This window comes from Pseudochaenichthys georgianus, chromosome 4, assembly GCF_902827115.2.
Source record: "Pseudochaenichthys georgianus chromosome 4, fPseGeo1.2, whole genome shotgun sequence".
NCBI classification, from domain to species: domain Eukaryota; kingdom Metazoa; phylum Chordata; class Actinopteri; order Perciformes; family Channichthyidae; genus Pseudochaenichthys; species Pseudochaenichthys georgianus.
The window spans coordinates 3,161,130-3,181,461 of record NC_047506.1 but is presented as its reverse complement, the minus strand read 5'-3'; the positions used below and the strand labels follow the sequence as shown (position 1 = coordinate 3,181,461).

The 20,332-nt window shown below is 43.5% G+C and overlaps 1 protein-coding gene across 8 annotated transcripts in view; it reads right to left on the bottom strand.

Moving 5' to 3' along the window:
- Nucleotides 1-20,332, bottom strand: part of herc2 (HECT and RLD domain containing E3 ubiquitin protein ligase 2) — a 102,450-nt gene that overhangs the window by 81,374 nt on the left and 744 nt on the right. For 6 of the 8 annotated variants that reach the window (XM_034081617.2, XM_034081618.2, XM_034081621.2 and 3 more), the window contains exons 2-16: nucleotides 18,881-18,989; nucleotides 15,212-15,305; nucleotides 13,004-13,135; nucleotides 10,989-11,214; nucleotides 8,910-9,010; nucleotides 7,433-7,574; nucleotides 7,140-7,244; nucleotides 6,650-6,821; nucleotides 5,603-5,776; nucleotides 4,591-4,797; nucleotides 3,693-3,844; nucleotides 1,924-2,081; nucleotides 1,598-1,711; nucleotides 1,025-1,276; nucleotides 433-626 (exon numbers count right to left, since the gene is read on the bottom strand). In XM_034081617.2, the coding sequence (XP_033937508.1) occupies nucleotides 433-626; nucleotides 1,025-1,276; nucleotides 1,598-1,711; nucleotides 1,924-2,081; nucleotides 3,693-3,844; nucleotides 4,591-4,797; nucleotides 5,603-5,776; nucleotides 6,650-6,821; nucleotides 7,140-7,244; nucleotides 7,433-7,574; nucleotides 8,910-9,010; nucleotides 10,989-11,214; nucleotides 13,004-13,135; nucleotides 15,212-15,305; nucleotides 18,881-18,952 (2,295 nt within the window). In that variant the 5' untranslated portion in view covers nucleotides 18,953-18,989. The remainder of the gene's footprint in view (nucleotides 1-432; nucleotides 627-1,024; nucleotides 1,277-1,597; nucleotides 1,712-1,923; nucleotides 2,082-3,692; nucleotides 3,845-4,590; nucleotides 4,798-5,602; nucleotides 5,777-6,649; nucleotides 6,822-7,139; nucleotides 7,245-7,432; nucleotides 7,575-8,909; nucleotides 9,011-10,988; nucleotides 11,215-13,003; nucleotides 13,136-15,211; nucleotides 15,306-18,880; nucleotides 18,990-20,332) is intronic. The other 2 variants (XM_034081620.2, XM_034081624.2) reach the window with 1 other exon arrangement.

The window sequence follows — 20,332 nt, the reverse complement described above, 5'->3', positions numbered from 1 at the left end:
ACTAAAGGGAACAACAGAAGACATGCAGGAAGTAAACACTAAAGGGAACAGCAGAAGAAGACAGACAGGAAGTAAATACTAAAAGGGAACAACAGAAGACAGACAGGAAGTAAACACTAAAGGGAACAGCAGAAGAAGACAGACAGGAAATAAACACTAAAAGGGAACATGGTATGGGCTCTGGCAGTGTTTAAACACTGGTTAATGGAAAAGAAAATGTGAACATAATTGGACAGTTACAGAAAACCTCAATCAGTGCTGATGTAATTTTAAGTTATGTTGTTGTTGCCGCAGTTCCAGATTACTGGATCAATTTTAAATCAACAAAATCCCTTTAATGTATTATGTAGCTGTGTAATAAGCGGGACAATGTGTGTTTACCGCTGCCCATTATCCCTTACATTAAAGTTATGAATGCCAGTTGTGTCTTACCTGTCCTGGGCCGCAGGAGATTCCCACGATGTGTTTGGAGTTGAGTCCCGGGAGAGCCTTTGGTTGCTTCTTGTTGGAGAACAGAGTGTCGAAGTGTTGGAGTTTATCGTTGCTGCCCCAGCTGTGCACCTCTCCGTCCTCCGTGAGGGCGAGGCAGTGTGTGGAGCCCACCGCCACATCCACCACCTTCTTACCTATTGCAAAATAATAACACACAGGTAAGGTATCATTGTGTTTTACTTTTTATTTGTTTTATTCCCTCTGTCTCCAGGCAATTACATTATTAATTATATTATAGGTATGTATACAGAATGCATTGTACACATTGGAACTATCAAAAAGCTACCAATCACCACTAAGCTACTGCTAGTATATGCGGCTGCACATTTTTTAGCCATGGATGTGTACTTATTCGTCTTTATTTCATTACTAACGTGTGTTTTTTTTAACATGTTAGCTACTTTTATCATGGCTTGCCTTTTAGCTGCCACGTCACTTTTGCTGTAACGCTGTAAAAGTAAATAAGTGAATTCTGATTACGAGTCACAGAAGGTGCTCCAAGTTTAAGTTTATTTTACAACTGCGAACTGACCCTGCAGGCTGTCGAGGAGCTTGGGGTATCGAACGTGCTCGTCGGTGCCGTGTCCGAGCCGCTGGTTGTCCCCCTTCCCCCAGGTGTACACCTGTCCGTCTTTGGTGAGGGCCACGGAGAACTGGCTGCCGCAGCACACCTTCACGATGTCCAGGTCCTGCAGCTTCTCCACCAGCTTGGGGGTCTTACAGCCGTCGCTGCCCCCGCGGCCCAGTTTACCGTAGTCCCCGTCCCCCCAGGACCAGACCTGACCTGTGGGAACACACAGGGGGCGAGTTCATAAGGTATTTCTCTGTCTGTACACGCAAACTGTTCACACAAACTGAAAGATTGACATTAAAATTGAATTTGCCTTTTTCTGAGCGATTGATTCAAATAAGTACAGAGCACATGCCATCGCATGCAGCTGCCTCGAGAAAAAGCGCTACTCCCAGCATATATTTGAGTGGTCTTTTGTGCTGCCGTTCAGTTTGATTGAAAAAAAGCTACAGGTTTCTTTGAGCCGATCGACCCCGATTGACCCTGGTTGTTGCTGGAAGTCTTTTTGTTTGAAAGAAAGACTTGTGTTCTTACCGTTTTCTGTCACAGCGAGTGTTTGTGCATCCCCGCTCCCACAGGCCACATCCATCACCTTCAGCCCCTTCAGCGCCGTCACCAGCATCGGGGTGGTCTGGTCCTCACTGGAGCCTGAGAGCACACAGAAGCAGGAGTTACACTTTTACATTTCCAGTCCAAAAAATCTTTCATTTTGATAAATAAATAGATATTGTACTTTTCGCATTAAATTCTGTCAAAATGACAAACAGGCTTTCAGGGTTTTCCCGTAAGTAGCGAAAATAAATCAGTTAAATGTCAGATAATGCTTCATCATCCAGCGGTTTACGGCAGGAGGATCTCACCGTGGCCCAGCCGGCCGTAGTTCCCTCTGCCCCAGGTGTACAGCTCTCCATCAGCAGTGATCACCGCGCTGTAAGTGCTGCCACACGCTATGTGCACCACATGCTTCCCTGCCTGCTTCCCATTGAAGGCTGCAATCATGGTCGGCTCCTCCAGATACCTGAAAGAAAGAATACAGAGGTAATGTAGCGGACAAATACAAGAAGCTTTGCAGGAAAATTCTAAATGAAAAAAAAAAGAAATATATGTCAAGCTTTGATTTATGCTTTTTTTTGTTGAGGAAAGTTAGTGTTATAATTACACTTATTTAATCAAATTCCTTCTACTAAATTCTAAAACTATTAGCCGATTTATACATGTTTGTGTTTTGCCACAATAGGCGCTTTCACACCGCAGTACTTTTCCCACAAAAGTTCATCAGAACTTAGTTCATGAGAACTGAAGAGTTCTCATGAACTAAGTACAGATCGCGTTCACACCGGAATAAGTTCCTGAGGGAGGATTAGGCAAATGATGCCGCTGACGTCACTTCTTCTTCTGCTGCTGCTTTGGGTTTACTGGCAGGCCGAAAACCACTTCACAGCGTATACTACCACCCGAAGTCCCCGGAGGAAGTCCCCGGAGTTGGGGACTGGCAACCGCCAGTAAAATCGCCAAAACGCCGACACCTCCTCATCTCCACCGCTCCCATGTTTTATTTTGTGTTGCCATAAGTTAGTCTCTCTGCGTTTGTGCTCTGGGCTAATGCTAATGCTAATAATGCTAATACGAGGATAATAAAATGGCGGCTTCACAAAACTTTTGAAAGTACCTAACAGGGGACGGAAAAGGGGGTAAAAAAGTTCTCATCAACACATTTTTGTTCCGGATTTTTTGGTGTGAACGCGACATTTCGGAACTATATCGGAAGTAAAGTGGGAAAAGTAGAAGTTTTCTGGGAGAAAAAGGTTCCTATTTCTGATTGGCTGGGCGGATTGCAAACCACGCCCCGTAAAACTCCCAAAAAGTGTTGTGAAGCCACCATTTTATTATCCTCGCATTAGCATTATTAGCATTAGCCCTGTGCAGAAACGCAGAGAGACTAACTTATGGCAACACAAAATAAAACATGGGAGCGGTGGAGATGAGGAGGTGTCGGCGTTCTGGCGATTTACTCGGAAGGCTTCAGTAGAAGCTGCTGGGACTCCCAGCAGCTTCTACTGAAGCCAGTCCCCAACTCCGGGGACTTCCGGCCGGGGACTTTGGGTGGCAGTATACGCCGTGAAGTTGTTTGCGGCCTGCCAGTAAACCCAAAGCAGAAGAAGAAGTGACGTCAGCGGCTTCATTTGCCTAATCCACCCTCAGGGACTTATTCCGGTGTGAACGCGATCTGTACTTAGTTCATGAGAACTAAAGAGTTCTCATGAACTAAGTTCTCATGAACCTTTGTGGGAAAGGTACAGCGGTGTGAAAGCGCCTAATGGTACCTTCAATCTTCCATATCAATGATATTTTATAGTGGAGGTGGCAATGCAAAAGTGGCGTATCTGGCAGGCATTACACTTTAAGTTCAATACTTTAGTACAATTTTGCAGAATTCCCAGCAGTATGTTGAGTTAAGGTGACGTTTTATCTTGTGGACATATACCATGTCTAAATGAGACCAGACTTTTACTTGTATGAGAGTATTTGAGTATTAGTACTTTTATCTGAGTGCTTCGTCTACCACTGCGCGTAGTTAGGTGGATCTTCTAGAGATCAAACAGCCGCAGGGTTTCTTTAAGTTGCTTACGTTGTGTCTCCGTGTCCCAGACGGCCTCCGTCCCCGCAGCCCCAGGAGAACACCTCCCCGTTGGAGGACAGGGCGAGGTAGTGCTGCCCGTCAGGATGAGCCGCCAGCTTCACAATCTTCCTGGAGCTCAGACCGTGGATCAGCATCGGAGCCTGAAACCAACAAATTAAGAAACTCAATCTTCAGCCGAAAATAGAGATAAAAGGATCTGCTTCCAGGGCTGCACGATAAATACAAATGTTATGAAATCGCAATGTGGAGTAGTGCAATAGAGGGGAGCAGGGATGAAATGATCTTGTTGTAAATCGACCCAGAAATTAGCATCCCACCACAAAAATATTGTTCCGTGTGATTTTTGATTATGTAGAAAATAATCTCTGTGTCAAACAAACGTTAACGATACTTACACGTTTTGTTCAGCAGGATAATCTCGACATATTAACACCACTTGATGAGTTCTGAAGTGAAAAGCTATATATTAGCTATAAAGGAACTACAGCACGGTCACATGACTTCACGTCACCATCGCTAAGCTAAAGGCGGCTAATGTAGGGCGTGATGACGTTTAGTCGTCTCATTTAGATAGTTGTTAGCAACCGCCGTTTTTTAATTCACCAGTGAGGTATTTACCGACTTATTTTGTGTCATAGAATAAAATGTTAAAATCTCTTTAGCTTACTGACCTTATTTCTGTAATAAAAGTATAGAATAAAGTATAAATAAAGGCCATTGACTTTAAGATGAGAGACTTTATCACAAGCTGAAATCTTCCCTGTTATATATCATATAATGTTACAGTTGCTATCAGTAAAAAAAAAATCGCAATACGCTATGTTTTCCAATTGGTGCAGCCCTATCAGCTACTACTACTGAGAATGCGTTAATAAACAGAATCCACCTGCGTGTCAGAACTGACCAGGGTTGTGCTCTTGTAGTTTTGGGTGTAAACGGCACCGCTGCTGGACAGGATGAGGAAGCCCTTCTCCGAGCACACGATCTGAGCCACCCCGACGCTGGACAGCGCTTTGCACTGGATCGGCCCGTTAACGTTAGCGTAAAGCTTCCAGCCCAGAAGGCCCCAGGCGATCACCTCCTGCAGAGTGCCCTGCAACAAACGAGGGCAGAGAGGAGGACACATCTGTCACATGGGCTGAAACACATGAGCATCACAAATACTGCGGAGAAAATTAAGGTCAACCTTTGAGAATTGATTAACTGTCGTGTTCCTCATTCAAATAGCTGTGAAGCTTACACGTTTCTCGTTTCAAATTGCGCAGCTCTTCAACTTTAAATTCTGATACATTACATATTTAAAAATGTGTAACTTGTCAAGTTCTTGTTGTGCTTACTTTTTGTATATTTATATTTCTAAGAAGATTTATTTTAATTATGAATTGCATTAATGTTTAATAGTTGTTGTGGCAGCGGGGTGTGGTTAGGGCGCCGGCTGCTGGAGGGATGGGAGTGGCTCGGCCGGAGACCAGATCAGGGAAGCTCTCAGTATAATGCTGGTAACCTGGTTCTGCTCTCTCGCTTGCAGTGATCCACGGACCCCGAGCCGCCTCAGGACCTAGCGGGGCTAATTGTCAAAGCTTGTTTTTGTGAACCTCCCCCTTAACCATAAACCTGGTCCTTTTTCACAATCCACCTTCTCCTTCGTCCGATTGTAACCCCAGTGTGAAGCAGCATGTTCACAGTTGTTTATAATAGTTCCATATTAGAAAATAAGAAACCAAGACATTTAGGTTAGAGTAAAAAAATGTTTTCATAGTAAAACCTGCCTTTCATTAATCATATTCAGGCATCATTTATATGTAACGTCAAGGGAACACATTGTCCTGATGATGTAATCCAGCTACATGTACTCTATGCCTGATCACAACCATGCGGAGTTGGTAAGAGGAGTTCACCTTGTGTGATGTGGGGGAGTTGCAGTGGGGGGGGCAGCAGGGAGAAGCCAGGCGGTCCAGGTGAGCCATGATCACCACGGCCGTCTGCCGCAGGTCGATGGCCAGGTCGTTGTCCTGAGGCAGCGTCAGGTAGCGCAGGAAGCTCTCGTTGGGACTCATCTGCACTGTGAGGATCTGAGAATCACAGCAAACAAGCACAAGGTTCACGTTAGCTTGAATCTTAAACAGGAAGAGGACGACAGGCAGGTTTTACTGTGTGTTGTCGATTCAGGGATGAACACTTTGCTTCAAAGAATGTAGAAAAATGCAGTTATTTAAAAAAAGGAAAATGTCTTATTTGTATTTATTCTCGTTTTATTCTTGTTTTATTCAATCCTGTGTTGGTAAGGGTTCTTATTAATCAAATTAGTATTGTTTTTGTTTTTTTGGTGTACTGTTTATGTTTTTGGTTTGTGAAGCATTCTGTGTTACCTTTGTGTATGAAAAGTGCCGTATAAATAAAGTTTAGTTTGATTAGTTAGTGTGAATTAAGTCTAATGATTTCATTTCATTTAAGAGGGTACTTCTCATATCCTATGTTTAAAGGTGGGGTAGGTAAGAATGGAGAAACCAGCTCGAGTGCGCTAGAATTTTGAAAGTACACAACCGAAAAAAATCTGCCCCTTCCTTCAGACTTCCTCACAGAGCCCCTCCTCCAACACACACGAACGCACACATGACCAATGAGGGCACGAGATAAGTTTGTAAATAACAGGTAGGCCATCCAGTTATTTTAGCCGGGTCGGCTCAGATGATTGGTCGTGCTTTTTACAGCGCCACGGCTTCCACAGATGAAATGTTTGTATGTATTTATTGACAAAGCATTTCATGTATTCATTGCTATCGGGGTGTTAAGAGCATTCCATGGAATATAACAAAAAGTGTATCTGAAGTGAATTATCTACCCCGCCTTAAAGTTGCATTAAAATTAGTTAAAATAAAATGTGTTCCATTTCTAACATCCCTTCGGTTTCTAACTGCACCGCTGATGAGAGGGGGAGATATTACCTCAGCCTCCTCTTCAGCGACGGGCTCCTCCTTGCTGCTGTGGATGTTGTGAAGGCGCTGCAGGAGGGGCAGCAGGGGGGCGCTGGTTCCCTGGGTGGAGCGCTCGTTATCCATCTCTCTGGTGCCGCTTTCCCACAGGCGCAGCAGCAGCAGAACAGCAGACAGCAGCTGACTATACACACACACACACACACACACACACACACACACACACACACACACACACACACACACACACACACACACACACACACACACACACACACACACACACACACACACACACACACACACACACACACACACACACACACACACACACACACACACACACACACACACACACACACACACACACACACACACACACACACACACACACACACACACACACACACACACACACACACAGTGAGCAGAGAGCACTTCAGCAGGGTGTCAGCAGAGGCATGCGAGCGGGTTTAAAGGTGTTAAAGGCGTTGAAGGTCACCTCAGGGTGCCCCTCTGCACAGCCAGCTCCAGCAGGATGGCCAGCGCCAGATGCTGATCCTGCAGAGGAATGTTGCCTTTGGTGCTGGCACTCCCATGTACGTCACTACACATGAGAAACACAAAAGATTATCAAACATCTTACAAAAGAGTCCTAAAATCCAAATACCATTCAGCATTTTAGCACTTTCTGTTCCCTCACCTGGAAGCCAATGGTTTTCTGAATGTGTTGTTAGTCTGAAATAAGGTCTGTGGTTAGCAGCAGCTGAAGAGATTGAGGAGTAAATAACGAACCTGAGGAATTTGGTGGCCCTCTCGACGACTTCCAGCCACACGGATGACACGGTCCCCTCGTCGAACAGTGTGGCTTCAGGCAGCGCTCGCAGGGCGTCCAGAGACTCCTGCAGCAGCTCACTGCACAGGTCGGCATCGTCCCCTGAAACACACCAAGCACTCTTCTGTTTTATACGAGGCACAGTGGTCAGATTACCCCACAAGGAGGGGGGGAAACATCTGAAATGTACAATTTGTCAAACCCAGCATGAGCGCAAAAGGAGGGTACGCAGTGGTTCAGGTTACAGTAAACTCACAGGTTTGCATACAATTTTAAAAGCCTTTAATGCAATGGCTTTCCCGACTTGCAGCAATCTAAGAGCACCATACATTCATATAACCATCGGAATAAAACGTCTATTTAGATCGTATAAATCACTTTATGTAAATGTTCTAATTAGAAAAAAGAGTGATTATCTTTTAAAATATAAATAGACATGTTAAGCTTAATTTGGATTTTAATTCAATAAAATCACATCCAGTACATCCCTATTGATTATATGGGCTCATCCATGCATGCATTTACAAACAGTCATCTTAAAACAACAGGTCACTAATGAGATAAAACGAGCCCTATCCTTATTGCACTTGAAGAAACTCTAAAATCTTAATGTCTAAGATTTGGGCGGTGGGTGAATTAAAAACTGTTTCACCACTCTGACCTAGTGTGTGCTAGGAATAGAGCGAAGAGGCTGTGTGTGTGTGTGTGTGTGTGTGTGTGTGTGTGTGTGTGTGTGTGTGTGTGTGTGTGTGTGTGTGTGTGTGTGTGTGTGTGTGTGTGTGTGTGTGTGTGTGTGTGTGTGTGTTATTCATGTTACAGGAAGGCTTCAGAGAGCAGACAGGCTCTTTTGTTCCAACCCAGTCCCTGAGGACCGGCAGCTCTCCTCTTCACATCAGACCACATTCTACAGTACATCTGCTAACATGCTAACAGGAAGGACTTTTAAACACTGCTGCTTTTTTTGTTTGCCTTCACTTATACTGGGGGATTAATTTTTTATTTTACAACAAAATTAAATATAGGAAATACAATTTAAATATATAAATATGTATGTAATAAATCATAAATAAATAAATAATCTGAAATACAATTAAATAAATCTGACTTTAATCAAATTTTTCAGTTGTTTCAGAAAACAAATAGAAAAATCTAATAACAAATCTAATACAAAGTCGTTATAACGGTTCAAACTAATGCAATAATATAATTTCCCATGTTGTTCAGCCCTCAACCCCAGCAGCTCTTCATCTATCTGATATCACAAGCTCAGGCTACAAACATAGCATTGAGAAACATGTTGGGTTGTTTACTATGAGCAGTGTGTGACATGGTGCAAGATGTAAATCCACAGCTGTGTCGTGACGCTCCATCACTCTGACAGCAGCTATCAGCGGCTCTAACACAGACAGCACTTCTTCACAGGCAGGAAACTCTTACCTGACCTCCAGGCGCGGCGCAGGAAAGCGAAGGCGAAGGAGAGAGCGGCTCTGGAGCCAACTCGGGCCAAACCTTCAACTCCTTTACTGGCAGGACGAGTGCTGAAAAACAGAGCAGAACACACAGAGATTAACATGAGAGGGTGAAGAAGAGGAAAACAAAGTGAGCACTTGATACCAGGCTGTAGGCTTTAACTCAAACAAGCCAGCAAGTTACATACACACAGTATAATGGCGCATTCCCACTGCAGGGCCTCGCACGGCTTAGTACGGTATAGTTAGGCCTTGGTAGGCCAGTCTCACTTTGTACTGCGTTTCCATTACAGTTTACTCAGCGCCATATATGGCTCTGAGTTTAGTAGCTGGGGCAGTAACTATAGTAACGCAGTGTAGGCGGAGCCGTGACGTCATCTTCAATGCGAACCACAGAAAACCAACATGAGCCGTTAGCTGTTAGCACTCAAGCTCACAGCTCCTCATATCTGTTCAGAAACTTGACAAAAGTTAAAGAAGTACAAACCACAGACTGTCTGTGTCATAGCGAATATAGTCGCTGGTTTATTTATGTCTGTAGGCCGTTGTTGTGAGTGTTACGGTCGGAGCATATACTGCGTTAGCTTAGCATCCATTCGGAAAAAAGTTTTTTTCGCCTGCCGTCTGTCTGCAGACTTGTCAAAGCATTAATTCATGGTTTTTACTAACCGGTATCAGTATGTTCTTACTTTGGCATCATATGTTCATGTAGTATTGTAGTTGTAGCCACTCACGTCACTAGTTTAGCCCGGTTGTTGGCCCAGGTTTGGCACGCTTAAACCGTGCTACGCGCTGCAGTGGAAATGCGCCAGTGTTTACCATTACAAACTGTTTTTACTGGACTGGTTTCATCTACAGCTTTAGTTTGTTTTTCATAGCTTTCCTAGAAAATACTCGGGTTTTTCCCAAGAGAGCTTCTGGGGCTGTACTGAATAGTTTGAAGCTTGAAGAGCACAATTGTTTAAAATAAACTTGGAAAATGCCAACTAATTCTAGTATTTCTTTATGGCCATACACATGCAAAACAACCAGCAGTGAACCAGCTTTAATATACACGTTTAGATCTGTTGTAAAGCTATACAAAATGTGTGTCAAATACATTCAGAGCTTTATCGAAAAAACCTCAATAGACGTTTAAAATGGATATACATTTTAAATAAAAATAAGTGCAGCCCTCACAACTATATACTGTACAGCCGGGGGGTCAAACTCAAATACATGGTGGGCCAAAATAAAAAAAATGGGTTCTAGTGGAGGGCCGGACTGGTTCAATGTTTATTGCAGAACTTATTGAAATGAACTTATTGCACATATTAAACCTGGAACTAACAAAGCTTAAATTATTGCCTATGAAAACAGCATTAAACATGAAATAATCAGTTGCATTCATTTCTTATGTCTCGATCTGCAGCTTTTCCAGAGTCATTTCTTATGAGTACATTTCTCCACAGGCCAACAACAGCTTCAAAAAACAATTTCCCTCAACGAAAAAAACAAACATGCCCTGTTGTCGTGAGAGAGAAAGTGCAGAAGGAAACATCCATTAAACTCAGTGTGCTGCTCTGTGATGCTAGTTCAGATACTTGGCATCTCATCTTGGGTGCAAGGTCATCAATGTTTGGGCTCAGGCTCTGAGCTGAGCAGACCCTCAGGGTGGAGTGAAGGCGTGCGTGCAATATACCGGCGGGCCAGATCTAATAGTAATTAGAAATTATCCTGCGGGCCGAAATTAAATCCACCAAGGGCCTGATTTGGCCCCAGGGCCTTGAGTTTGACACATGTGGTGTAGAGGCACAAGCACACTCACTCACCTGTCTAGGGCTGCACGGTTAATAAAACTTAATGAGGTACCTTTTTAAGGATTAGTCATTGTTGTTTTAAAACGTGTGTCACAATGGAGGCCTTGTCTTTTAACTGCAAACTGAATCTACCTTAAGGTCCAAATGCAAACCTGAGCGTGGTTTCTTCCACATTACAGAACGCTCTGTCCTCATGCACACTCACAGTCCTTCCTCTGGCTCACCTAACTCCGCACAATTACCATTACCTTTTATTGTCGGCGGCGGCGGGCAGGGGGGGGCTGGGCGGCCCCTTCCAGCGGACCTTGTACTTCTCCTCCATCATGCTGTGGCTCAGAGAGATGAGGTATCGCTCCAGGATGACGAGTCGCTGCCGGAGCCGCTGAGCAGACAGAGTGCTCTTAGCCATCTGAGCAGAGAGCTTCTGCTGATCGTCCACCAGCACCAGCAGACAGTCCTTCAGCTCCGTCTCACCTGCAACCAGGGAGACGAATTCATCACAACCTTATTTTACACCCATTATTACTTCTTACGGAAAAAAATAACTGTTTCCAGAAAGGATCTCATGACACTTGGAGCTTATTAGGGCAACTTGTACTCTGTTTCGAAATAAGTAAATAAAAATCCCCCCCATTCAATATGTTCTGCACTCTCACAATCAGCCTTTTGTTGGGATGTTGTTCAAGAGAAGACATGCTTTGTCACGATTTCATACAGCAGTGCTGCAGGGAAGATGAGACGAGCTAAAATAGCTGCTCTGAATCCACTTAAGCTTCATGAAGACCGGCCGGAGGTCAGCTGTGCTCCTCTGTCAGGACAGATATGTACCGCAGGACTTATTATAAATTACCCATGGTAAAATTAGCTTGCCCTGGATAATGCCAAATGTGAAGGGGTTAATTAACTCTTTCAAAAAGAACCACCAATGAAGAGAGAAGTCAACACATTGGACTTACAAGTTAAAAGGTTGGAGCTATTCATTGATTTGATTATTTAAAAAAATGTCTTGCTGTTTTTGTTTATCAAGTCATTCTTTCATTTAATAAAGAAGGCGTTGTGGTTTTATTTTGAAGGCAGCTTAAAGCACCAGGTGAGGTGATGGTATTTCTTTGAGAGCATCCCGTTATAAAACAACATGTGGGCTTGAACTTCTTACATCATATTATTGCAGATATTTGAACAAAGATATGGAAAAGAAGACGTTTACAGTTCTAACTATAGCAACCGTTCAGACATCAAGTTACACTGAACATCAGACCAGACTGACTTCCTGCTTCACTCGATCAAAAAACACCCCATTGGTGACTAGCCTCTGTACTAGAACAGCCTGTATCCACTGAGCATGTACCCCCCACCCCCAGCCTCTGTACTAGAGCAGCCTGTATCCACTGAGCATGTACCCCCCCCCCCACCCCCAGCCTCAGTACTAGAACAGCCTGTATCCACTGAGCATGTTCCCCCCCCGCCCCACCCGCAGCCTCAGTACTAGAACAGCCTGTATCCACTGAGCATGTACCCCCCACCCCCAGCCTCTGTACTAGAGCAGCCTGTATCCACTGAGCATGTACACCCCCCCCCACCCCCCACCTCAGCTTATCTCCCCCCAGCATGACACTGTCCCACCCCGACAACAAGGGGGGAGAGACTATGATATATGTGTTGGGTTTGGATATTTGAAAAGTTGACATATTGTAAAACGTAAATTATTAAAACATTCTGAAACTTGTTATATAAGGTTTTTGTATGGATTTGGTTACAAATGCCGGGTTGAAATAAAGAAATATGTCAATTTTACACGTGATTTCCCGCTTTTTGCACGACACATGTTGCAGGGACTACTAGAATATTCAGTGTATTGCAAAAAAGCATAAATTAACAGAGGTATAATTTAAAGGCCATGTTACGCTGGATGCCACCCTTCTGTTGACCGCATTGTAACGCCTCCCCAGATTACACTGCGAGGTAAAAAATACCCTATCAGACCGGCAGACAGAGTGATCGTTTCACAGTTTCCACATCTCACGTGCCAGCCAGCAGGACATGCACTCATCAGCAGTGAAACTGATCAACACAGAGCGGCGGCGGCCAGGTGTTGAAACGGTCAGTATCTAGTCCTCATCTACGTGTTGTGAAAGCTCCCAGCGGGGTATTCATTACCCCAGTTGGAAACAGAAAGGTTGGAAACAGAAAGGCGTAAAACAGCCAGTCGTAGTAGCAGGAGGACATAGTGTGATGTTTCTATTTGTGTTGGTGGCCTTCCTACTTGGCTGCCGGCCCCAGTCCCAGGTCTCGATGATGGAGTGATGCACGGAGGTGGACGTCTCCTCCTCCTCTTTCTTCTCTTTGTCGTTGGGTTCATCTTTTTTCTGAGTTCCAAAGCAGTCGGTGCAATCCTCTGAAATGATCAAGAAAGAATATCTGACATTAAAGGTGGGGTAGGTAAGAATGGAGAAACCAGCGCTAGAATTTGAAAATACACAACCGTAAAAAATCTACCACTTTCTTCAGAGTTCCTTACAGAGCCCCTCCTCCAACACACACGAACGAGCACATGACCAATGAGGGCACGAGATAAGTTTGTGCCCCGATGGAAGGCTGACAGGCAGGTAGGCCATCCAGTTACTTTAGCCAGGCCGGCTCAGATGATTGGTCGTGCTTTTTACAGCGCCACAGCTTCCACTGATGATGTTTTTTTATGTATTTATTGTCAAAGCATTTAATGTATTCATTGCTATCGGATGTTAAGAGCATTCCATGGAATATAACAAAAAGTGTTTCTGAAGTGAATTACCTACCCCACCTTTAACTTCAAGGCTATTGAGGTATTCGAATCAAACCATCGTTCAATGGTCACACGAATGTACACAACAACGCACACACAATGAAATAAAGACGACTTATTATGCTGATTATGGGGGGGGTAGTGTGGGACATTTTAGCCTTTGCAGACCATTTACATGCACACAAACTTATATAACACACTACAGGAAAGGGACAACCCCCCAAAAGCACAACAGGGCCTCTTAAACCGCCAAATGTACTTTAAGTTCATAATAATAATAATTCATTTATTTTATATAGACACCTTTCAAGGCTCTCAAGGTCGCCGTACAAACACACAGAAAACCAGATACGCAATACATAACACCAGAATAAGAGACATAAACAAGACAATGCAGTGTGTGTGAAGCGATATGTTTTCAGACGTGATTTGAAAATGGGGAGAGAGTCAGTGTTGCGGATGTCAGGTGGGGGAGAGTTCCAGAGGCGGGGTGCAGAGCGGCTGAAGGCTCTAGACCAGGGCTATTCAATTAGTTTGGAATGGGGCCGGTTGATGAAAATGATCCAAAGCAAGAGGCCGGGAAAAAGATGGCTTGAAATATGAGCAATCCTATTAAGAGCTTCAGATCCAGTAAATACTCCAACAGCATCGTGGAGTGCATATATTGTGTTTAATTCAATCAAACAACATCGCCCCAAGGCCTTCATAGATCTACACGTTCAGAACTCAGTAGGCCGACATGTGAAGCTGATTTAACCATCAACATCATTTCATTTCATTTAGGAGCCCACTGAAGTTTTCAGGCAATGTCTTCCCCTCTCTCTCAATGGAACACCCTCTCTGGAATAAAGGCACTCTGGCCAGAAAATAAATCTTAAATTTTTTTTTTTTTTTAAAAGTTGATTACTTTTTAACATTATACTCAAAGGGCCAGTAAATATCCCCCCGGGGCCGGATTTGGCCCGCGGGCCGCCAATTGAATAGCCCTGCTCTAGACCCCATGGTGGTTAAACGGAGGGGAGTGCAGTGAGGTGGAGAAGAAGACCTGAGAGTGCGGATGGGTGTGTTGATGTGCAGGAGGTGGGAGAGCCACAAGGGAGGGGTTAACTTAGTTGTTGGGGAGCAGGGCTTCTTCCTGAGAGGATTACAACGGATCTAACGATAGAACTGTTATAGGACGGTGTTGATGCAAAGTACTGTTTTGAAGAGATATCTACTAAAAAAAGATCAAAGGTGCGGCTTGTTTTCCCGCTTCTGATGCTTTGGTTTCAGACAAGTAATATAAACGGTTACACAATCTATATATACAAGTGTACACAACAGTCCAGTCTAGGGTCAGCGGCTCAATAACACTAACTTTAGCTTAGGCCACAACCCCCCCCTTCAAGTTTATAAAATAGCAATGTTATTTTGACCAGCTCTACGTATTCTTCCTTTGCTGTTAATGAGTAGATGACAGTACATTGAGATGGTATGAACCCTGAAGCGGAGGGGAAATGCTGCCCGCTAATTCTAAGGATCAGGTGACTTGGATTTACCCGTTGAACCTTTAAAATGCCAACGCTGTCAGCAGCTCATGTATCATCCCTAGACAGTGTGTACAAATGTCCCGTGCCGTCACAAACAGCAGCCATGTGTGGATTGGTAAACAACATGGAGGGTGAATGTTGAAACCTCCGTGAGACATACCTGTGTGAGCGGACTCTTCTCCGCTGAACGTTATCTCCTCGTCTTTCACCATTTCATTCCACATCTCACTCAGACCCTCCGGAGAGAACGCCCGCTGACAGAGACAGAGAGAGACACCGAAAGTCAGCAACGCAGCACAAGTTTTATCAGGGTACATGCAGGAATCCTGAAGTCAGATGTAAAACCTTTCAAGACCTTTTTTAAGACCCTTTCCATACATTTTCCATACGGTTACCTTGGCGACACACTTCACCTCACATTGACTATATACAGTATTGATTGTCCTTCCTCCTTATCTTCCAACCATTTGGACGCAGACTTGCATTTCCCCATAACGATGCTGTTTAACAACCGGCGTAAACGGACCGTCGCGCGCTATCAGACATTATTAGACATATTAGACACGTAAAAAAAAAAACTGGATAATGTAATATTCTGTAATGATATAATACTGGCAATATGTATGCTGAAAACATTTACGTTTGATACTTGAGGTACATTTGCTCATAATACTTCTGCACTTCTACTTAAGTAACATTTCCAAGACTTTTACTCGAGTATTTTAGGACCATATTATCTGTACTTATACTGAAGTAAATAATCAGAATACTTCTTCCATCACTGCTGCTGCTATGTTTGCTGTAATACATTTTCGTTTTCTAAATACTCCTGGTACCCACTGAGAATAATGGTGTTATAATTTAGTTTTATATACCACGACTTTTTCCCCCATTTTTTTGTACCGCTAACGGCCACTAGGGAACCTCCTAAATCTATGGATTTTACAGGTAAAATTAACCACCTTTAACACTATGGGCTCTATGACCGGTCCGTGCCCGCCACCTTTAAGCGGCGGCTCCAGCAGGAAAAGCTGGAGGCCGGAAAAGAGTGAGACAGGTCGCGCGCCAAAGTAAAAGTGGAACCGAGAGACAGAACGAGAGCAAGACAGACGGACAATTTAGCTGCTGCGGCTTATATGCAGGTGCGCTTTATAGTCCGAAAAGTACGGTAGTTACATTCGTGAGTTGAACATGGAGAGATTGGTGCAGTCTCAGATGTGTACATGCACAATTTCACTTGAGTACGGAAGTATAAATCTAGAAGTAACTACAGCTGTCAGATACCTGCAGTCAGTGGCGGCCGGCCCATAGGGGCGCCGCCCCACCTCTTGCCAGATACAAAATAAAAAATAAATATTAAATAAAAAAATATATATTTAAAAAATATATATATTTTATATTTTAATTTTTAATGAACAAGGTAAATATCATACAATTGGTATCACAAAAATGTATAATCTACAATACAATCTCGTTTAAAATTGTGTTACGATGTCTAAAGTTACTGATAAGTCACCTGTTTCCTGCCTGGCCTTGCCCATGGCATTAGTTTATCATTACGGGGCAGAGCCCCCGAGCCAAACAGCAGCAACCAGCACGTTGCAAAAGTCTCAATAGTAAACTGTGCCGCCAAAACATAATTTCAGCCAATCAGCGCCGTCAAATATTTTGGTCACGTGGGCGCTCAGGTTGGCGCCCATGTTGCTTACGTGCGTTGACGTGAGTTGTTTTTTAGACTCGTGAGTGACCAAGGTGACGCAGTATTTGGATGAGAATGGTGTGCAGGTGGAGTCGCCGGAACCTCGGTCCGCCCAAGAGCTACTCTCCAATCCTTTTGAAAGGAGAAGTTTGGGAGATAAATTGATACTTAAAGACCTTGGACCGGACCAACCCGATTTGTATATATCACAGCAGGCTCGTGAAAAAGACAAAACGTATCAACAAGGCTTCTCACATGGCTAGCTGGATGCAAACAGGTAAATGCTATCTTTTGTTTCACATGCTTGCTCTTCAAACAGCCGGGGACAGGTACGATCTGTTCAGAAACTAGACAAAAGTTAAACAAGTACAAACCACAGACTGTCTGTGTCATGGAGAATACAGTCGCTGGTTTATTTATGTCTGTAGGCCGTTGTTGTGAGTGTGGACGGTCGGAGCATATATAGCGTTAGCTTAGCCAAGCTCCATTCAGGGAACAAGCATTCTAAAAGGTTTTTCGCCTGCCGTCTGTCTGCAGACTTGTTAAAGCATTAATTCATGGTTTTTACTAACCGGTATCAGTATGTTGTTACGTCGGCATCATTTAGAAACGTGTATTACAATTTAATCACGGTCAAATATGTTCATGTTGTTTTAGTCGTAGCTCCCGATCCAGCGCGTCTTGTTTGAATGATGCGAGTAAACACAGCTGGCAGCCGCGGTAAAACTCGAGTGACTAGAGCGATGCGATAGGAGCGTTGAGAGCGAAGCGAATATTCTCATCGCGTCCGATCTGAACGCAGCATTAAAGCGAGCTCCACGCTGCACTGGAAACGCGCCGCACTGGAAACGCGCCATTACATCACCAGAAGTCCTAATTTAAGGGGTCATTTCTCCCAAAAAAAATGTTTTACTCACCCTATCAATAGCCCCACCAAAAATATTTTCCACTAGCCGCCACTGCCTGCAGTGCAGTCGAGACTCCACAATAAGTAGCCGAAAAATACAGATTTAAATTAAAAGTCCCTCAGAATGGCACTGAAGTGCTCTACTCTTCTTCATCACAGTTTTCTTAGTTAACTCTACATACAGTATACACACAGGTTATTATCAAAGCAGCACAATATAATCACACCCACATTTTGATTTGTGTCAAATTGTCCCACAGAATAACCATTTCTACACGACTAATTTCCCTGTACTTCAGTCCCATTTGGATCCAACAATGTCTTCCACCCATGAAAGGAAATGTGTTGTGCCGTCTCCATAACCAAGGACAGAAGCCTTACACCCACAAACTAATATCAAATATATATGAAGGCAGAGTTCTTAATAGCGGCTTTACCTCCGGCCTCCCAACTTACTCACAGATACAGCGGCTGTTGTGTAAAAATGGGTGTCGTGATCCTGAGAAACACTCACGAGTCGAAAGCCAACCGCTGCTTTCAAGGATCCAATATCTTAAAATGTCCACATGTTTGCTCACAGAGGGCACCAGACCAGAGGCATAACACTGAAGCTGTCTTCTGCACTGTGAGAAACGCATGACGCCCTCAGCCAATTGAAAAGTGATTTCAGTTTGAACTCTGTCCGCACTCGTTTTGTAGAAAGAGACAGCGGTGTTTACCGAGATGAATAAAAGAGCTCATAATTACAACCAACATTAGTGTGTTTTCCACAACATACAGTCGATCCGTTTTAATACCTAGTCCTTTACTGTCTATAATATTACAGGATACACGTCTCTCAGGAAAACAACCATCATCCGTGCAGGAGGCTTGATGCAGCTTGCAGGGCTCCAGCGTGATATGCATTCACCTTCTGGTGTCACAGAACAATGTTTTGAAAAAATGAAACATTGACTATCAGTGACGTTAAGGCTGAGAGAGATTCATCATTCCACTTTGTCACAAACACAATGCAGCGCAGACTCACAGCCATTCACAGGGAGCTTCTTCCAAAACAAAGTGACCAACAACAGTCGTTTTAGAAAGCAGAAAAAGATGAAACGTGCAGTCTCTCAGCTGAAGCAAAGATGATGAATAATACGCAGATTTTCTGAAACCTCAAAATATCACGCTGGCCTCTGCATCTGTTCTTTGCCTGTGCTTGCTCCTTAATGTTCACATACCTGCAGGTCTATCTTCAGCCATTTGTCATGGAATCTCAGCTGAGCATCGAGGGTGAAAGATGGAGAAGGCATCTTGCCCTCTCCTCTCCTGGCTGCCAGCGCAGCCAACCTGCAGGACGAAGAGAAGAGAGGCTGGTTGGAAACTGAGACACACGTACGATGTTACAGTGAGAGGAGAATAGGATGATATACACCGACATTATTTAGTGAATGAATGCCTTGATAATAAAGTGAGGTTGGATCAAATTAGCATGTTCCTACCCTGGTATATTTATAGCTTCCTTTGAAATGAATAAAACCCATTTGTGCCTGAAACAGCAGTGTTCTGAGAAGGGAGGTGTTCTTATCATACTAAATGTATCTTTGTGCAGAGGCCTGTACGACGAAGCCGGATTTTGGCTCAGCGGCTAACTTCAGGGAAAACTCCCGGTTTCCGGTTCTACGACGCTGGTTCTCTTCTTAGCAGGCTAGATCTCCATGGTAACTTGTGCTGAGCGGCTAACCTGCTCCGGAACAGGTTAGGTTGCGGGCTAAGAGATCAAGTCAGTGAAAGCACCGCCTGCTGACCAATCAGAGCTCAGTGTGCGGAGTTTAAAGCGATCAAGTCATATTACAGGAGAAAGGAAATACAGTTTGTTGCAGGAAAGACGGCCGGCAAAAATCACAGACTGTGTGAACGTGAAAATGAATAGAATATCACCTCCATCTTCAGAGCAATCTGACTATTTCTATGTGATGTTAAAAGTTGTACTGTTAGATATTTTCACAAATGTCAGTACCAGATTTTAGGACTTAAAACCAATCCAAACAAACTTTATTTAATTGTCACTTATCCTGCTAAATCTAATCTATTTAGTCTTTGGGCACACATTTGTTAGCAACACCTATCGCTTTTAAGATTATCTCAAAAAAATGAATTTTAAACAGTCTGTGAAAATTCAGCATGACCCATAATATTAAAACAGATAGAAAAACACATGACTGAATCACTGACTCCCATTTAAATGCCAAGTCTAAAATAAATCTTACTTTTAATACAGAAACTACATCTGATAGCTGAGTTGTATATGAATGTATCTGTTGAACACAAAACGATCTAACGGTATACTCATCAGGATCAACCTCTTCAACTCTCCTTGTGATTCTTCTTCAATAGTGACGTCAGTAAAGAATCACACATTGGCTTCATTCACATACTTCACTCTTATAGTTAAAGGCCAGATATGTTGTTCGTAAATGTTTATTTAGTCTATATAGGTGGCTTAGCTTTTCTTTAGCTACATTGTTATACATTTCATATCATTTGGGATGTTTGTTAAACTGTACTTGTCTGTGTATTTATTTGACCTACATTTTGACCTATTTACTTCTCATATTATTGGTAGCCTCCAGAGTCAGATAGGATCTGCCGTCTACTGTCTGTTAGCATTGATACTGTGAATATAACATGGT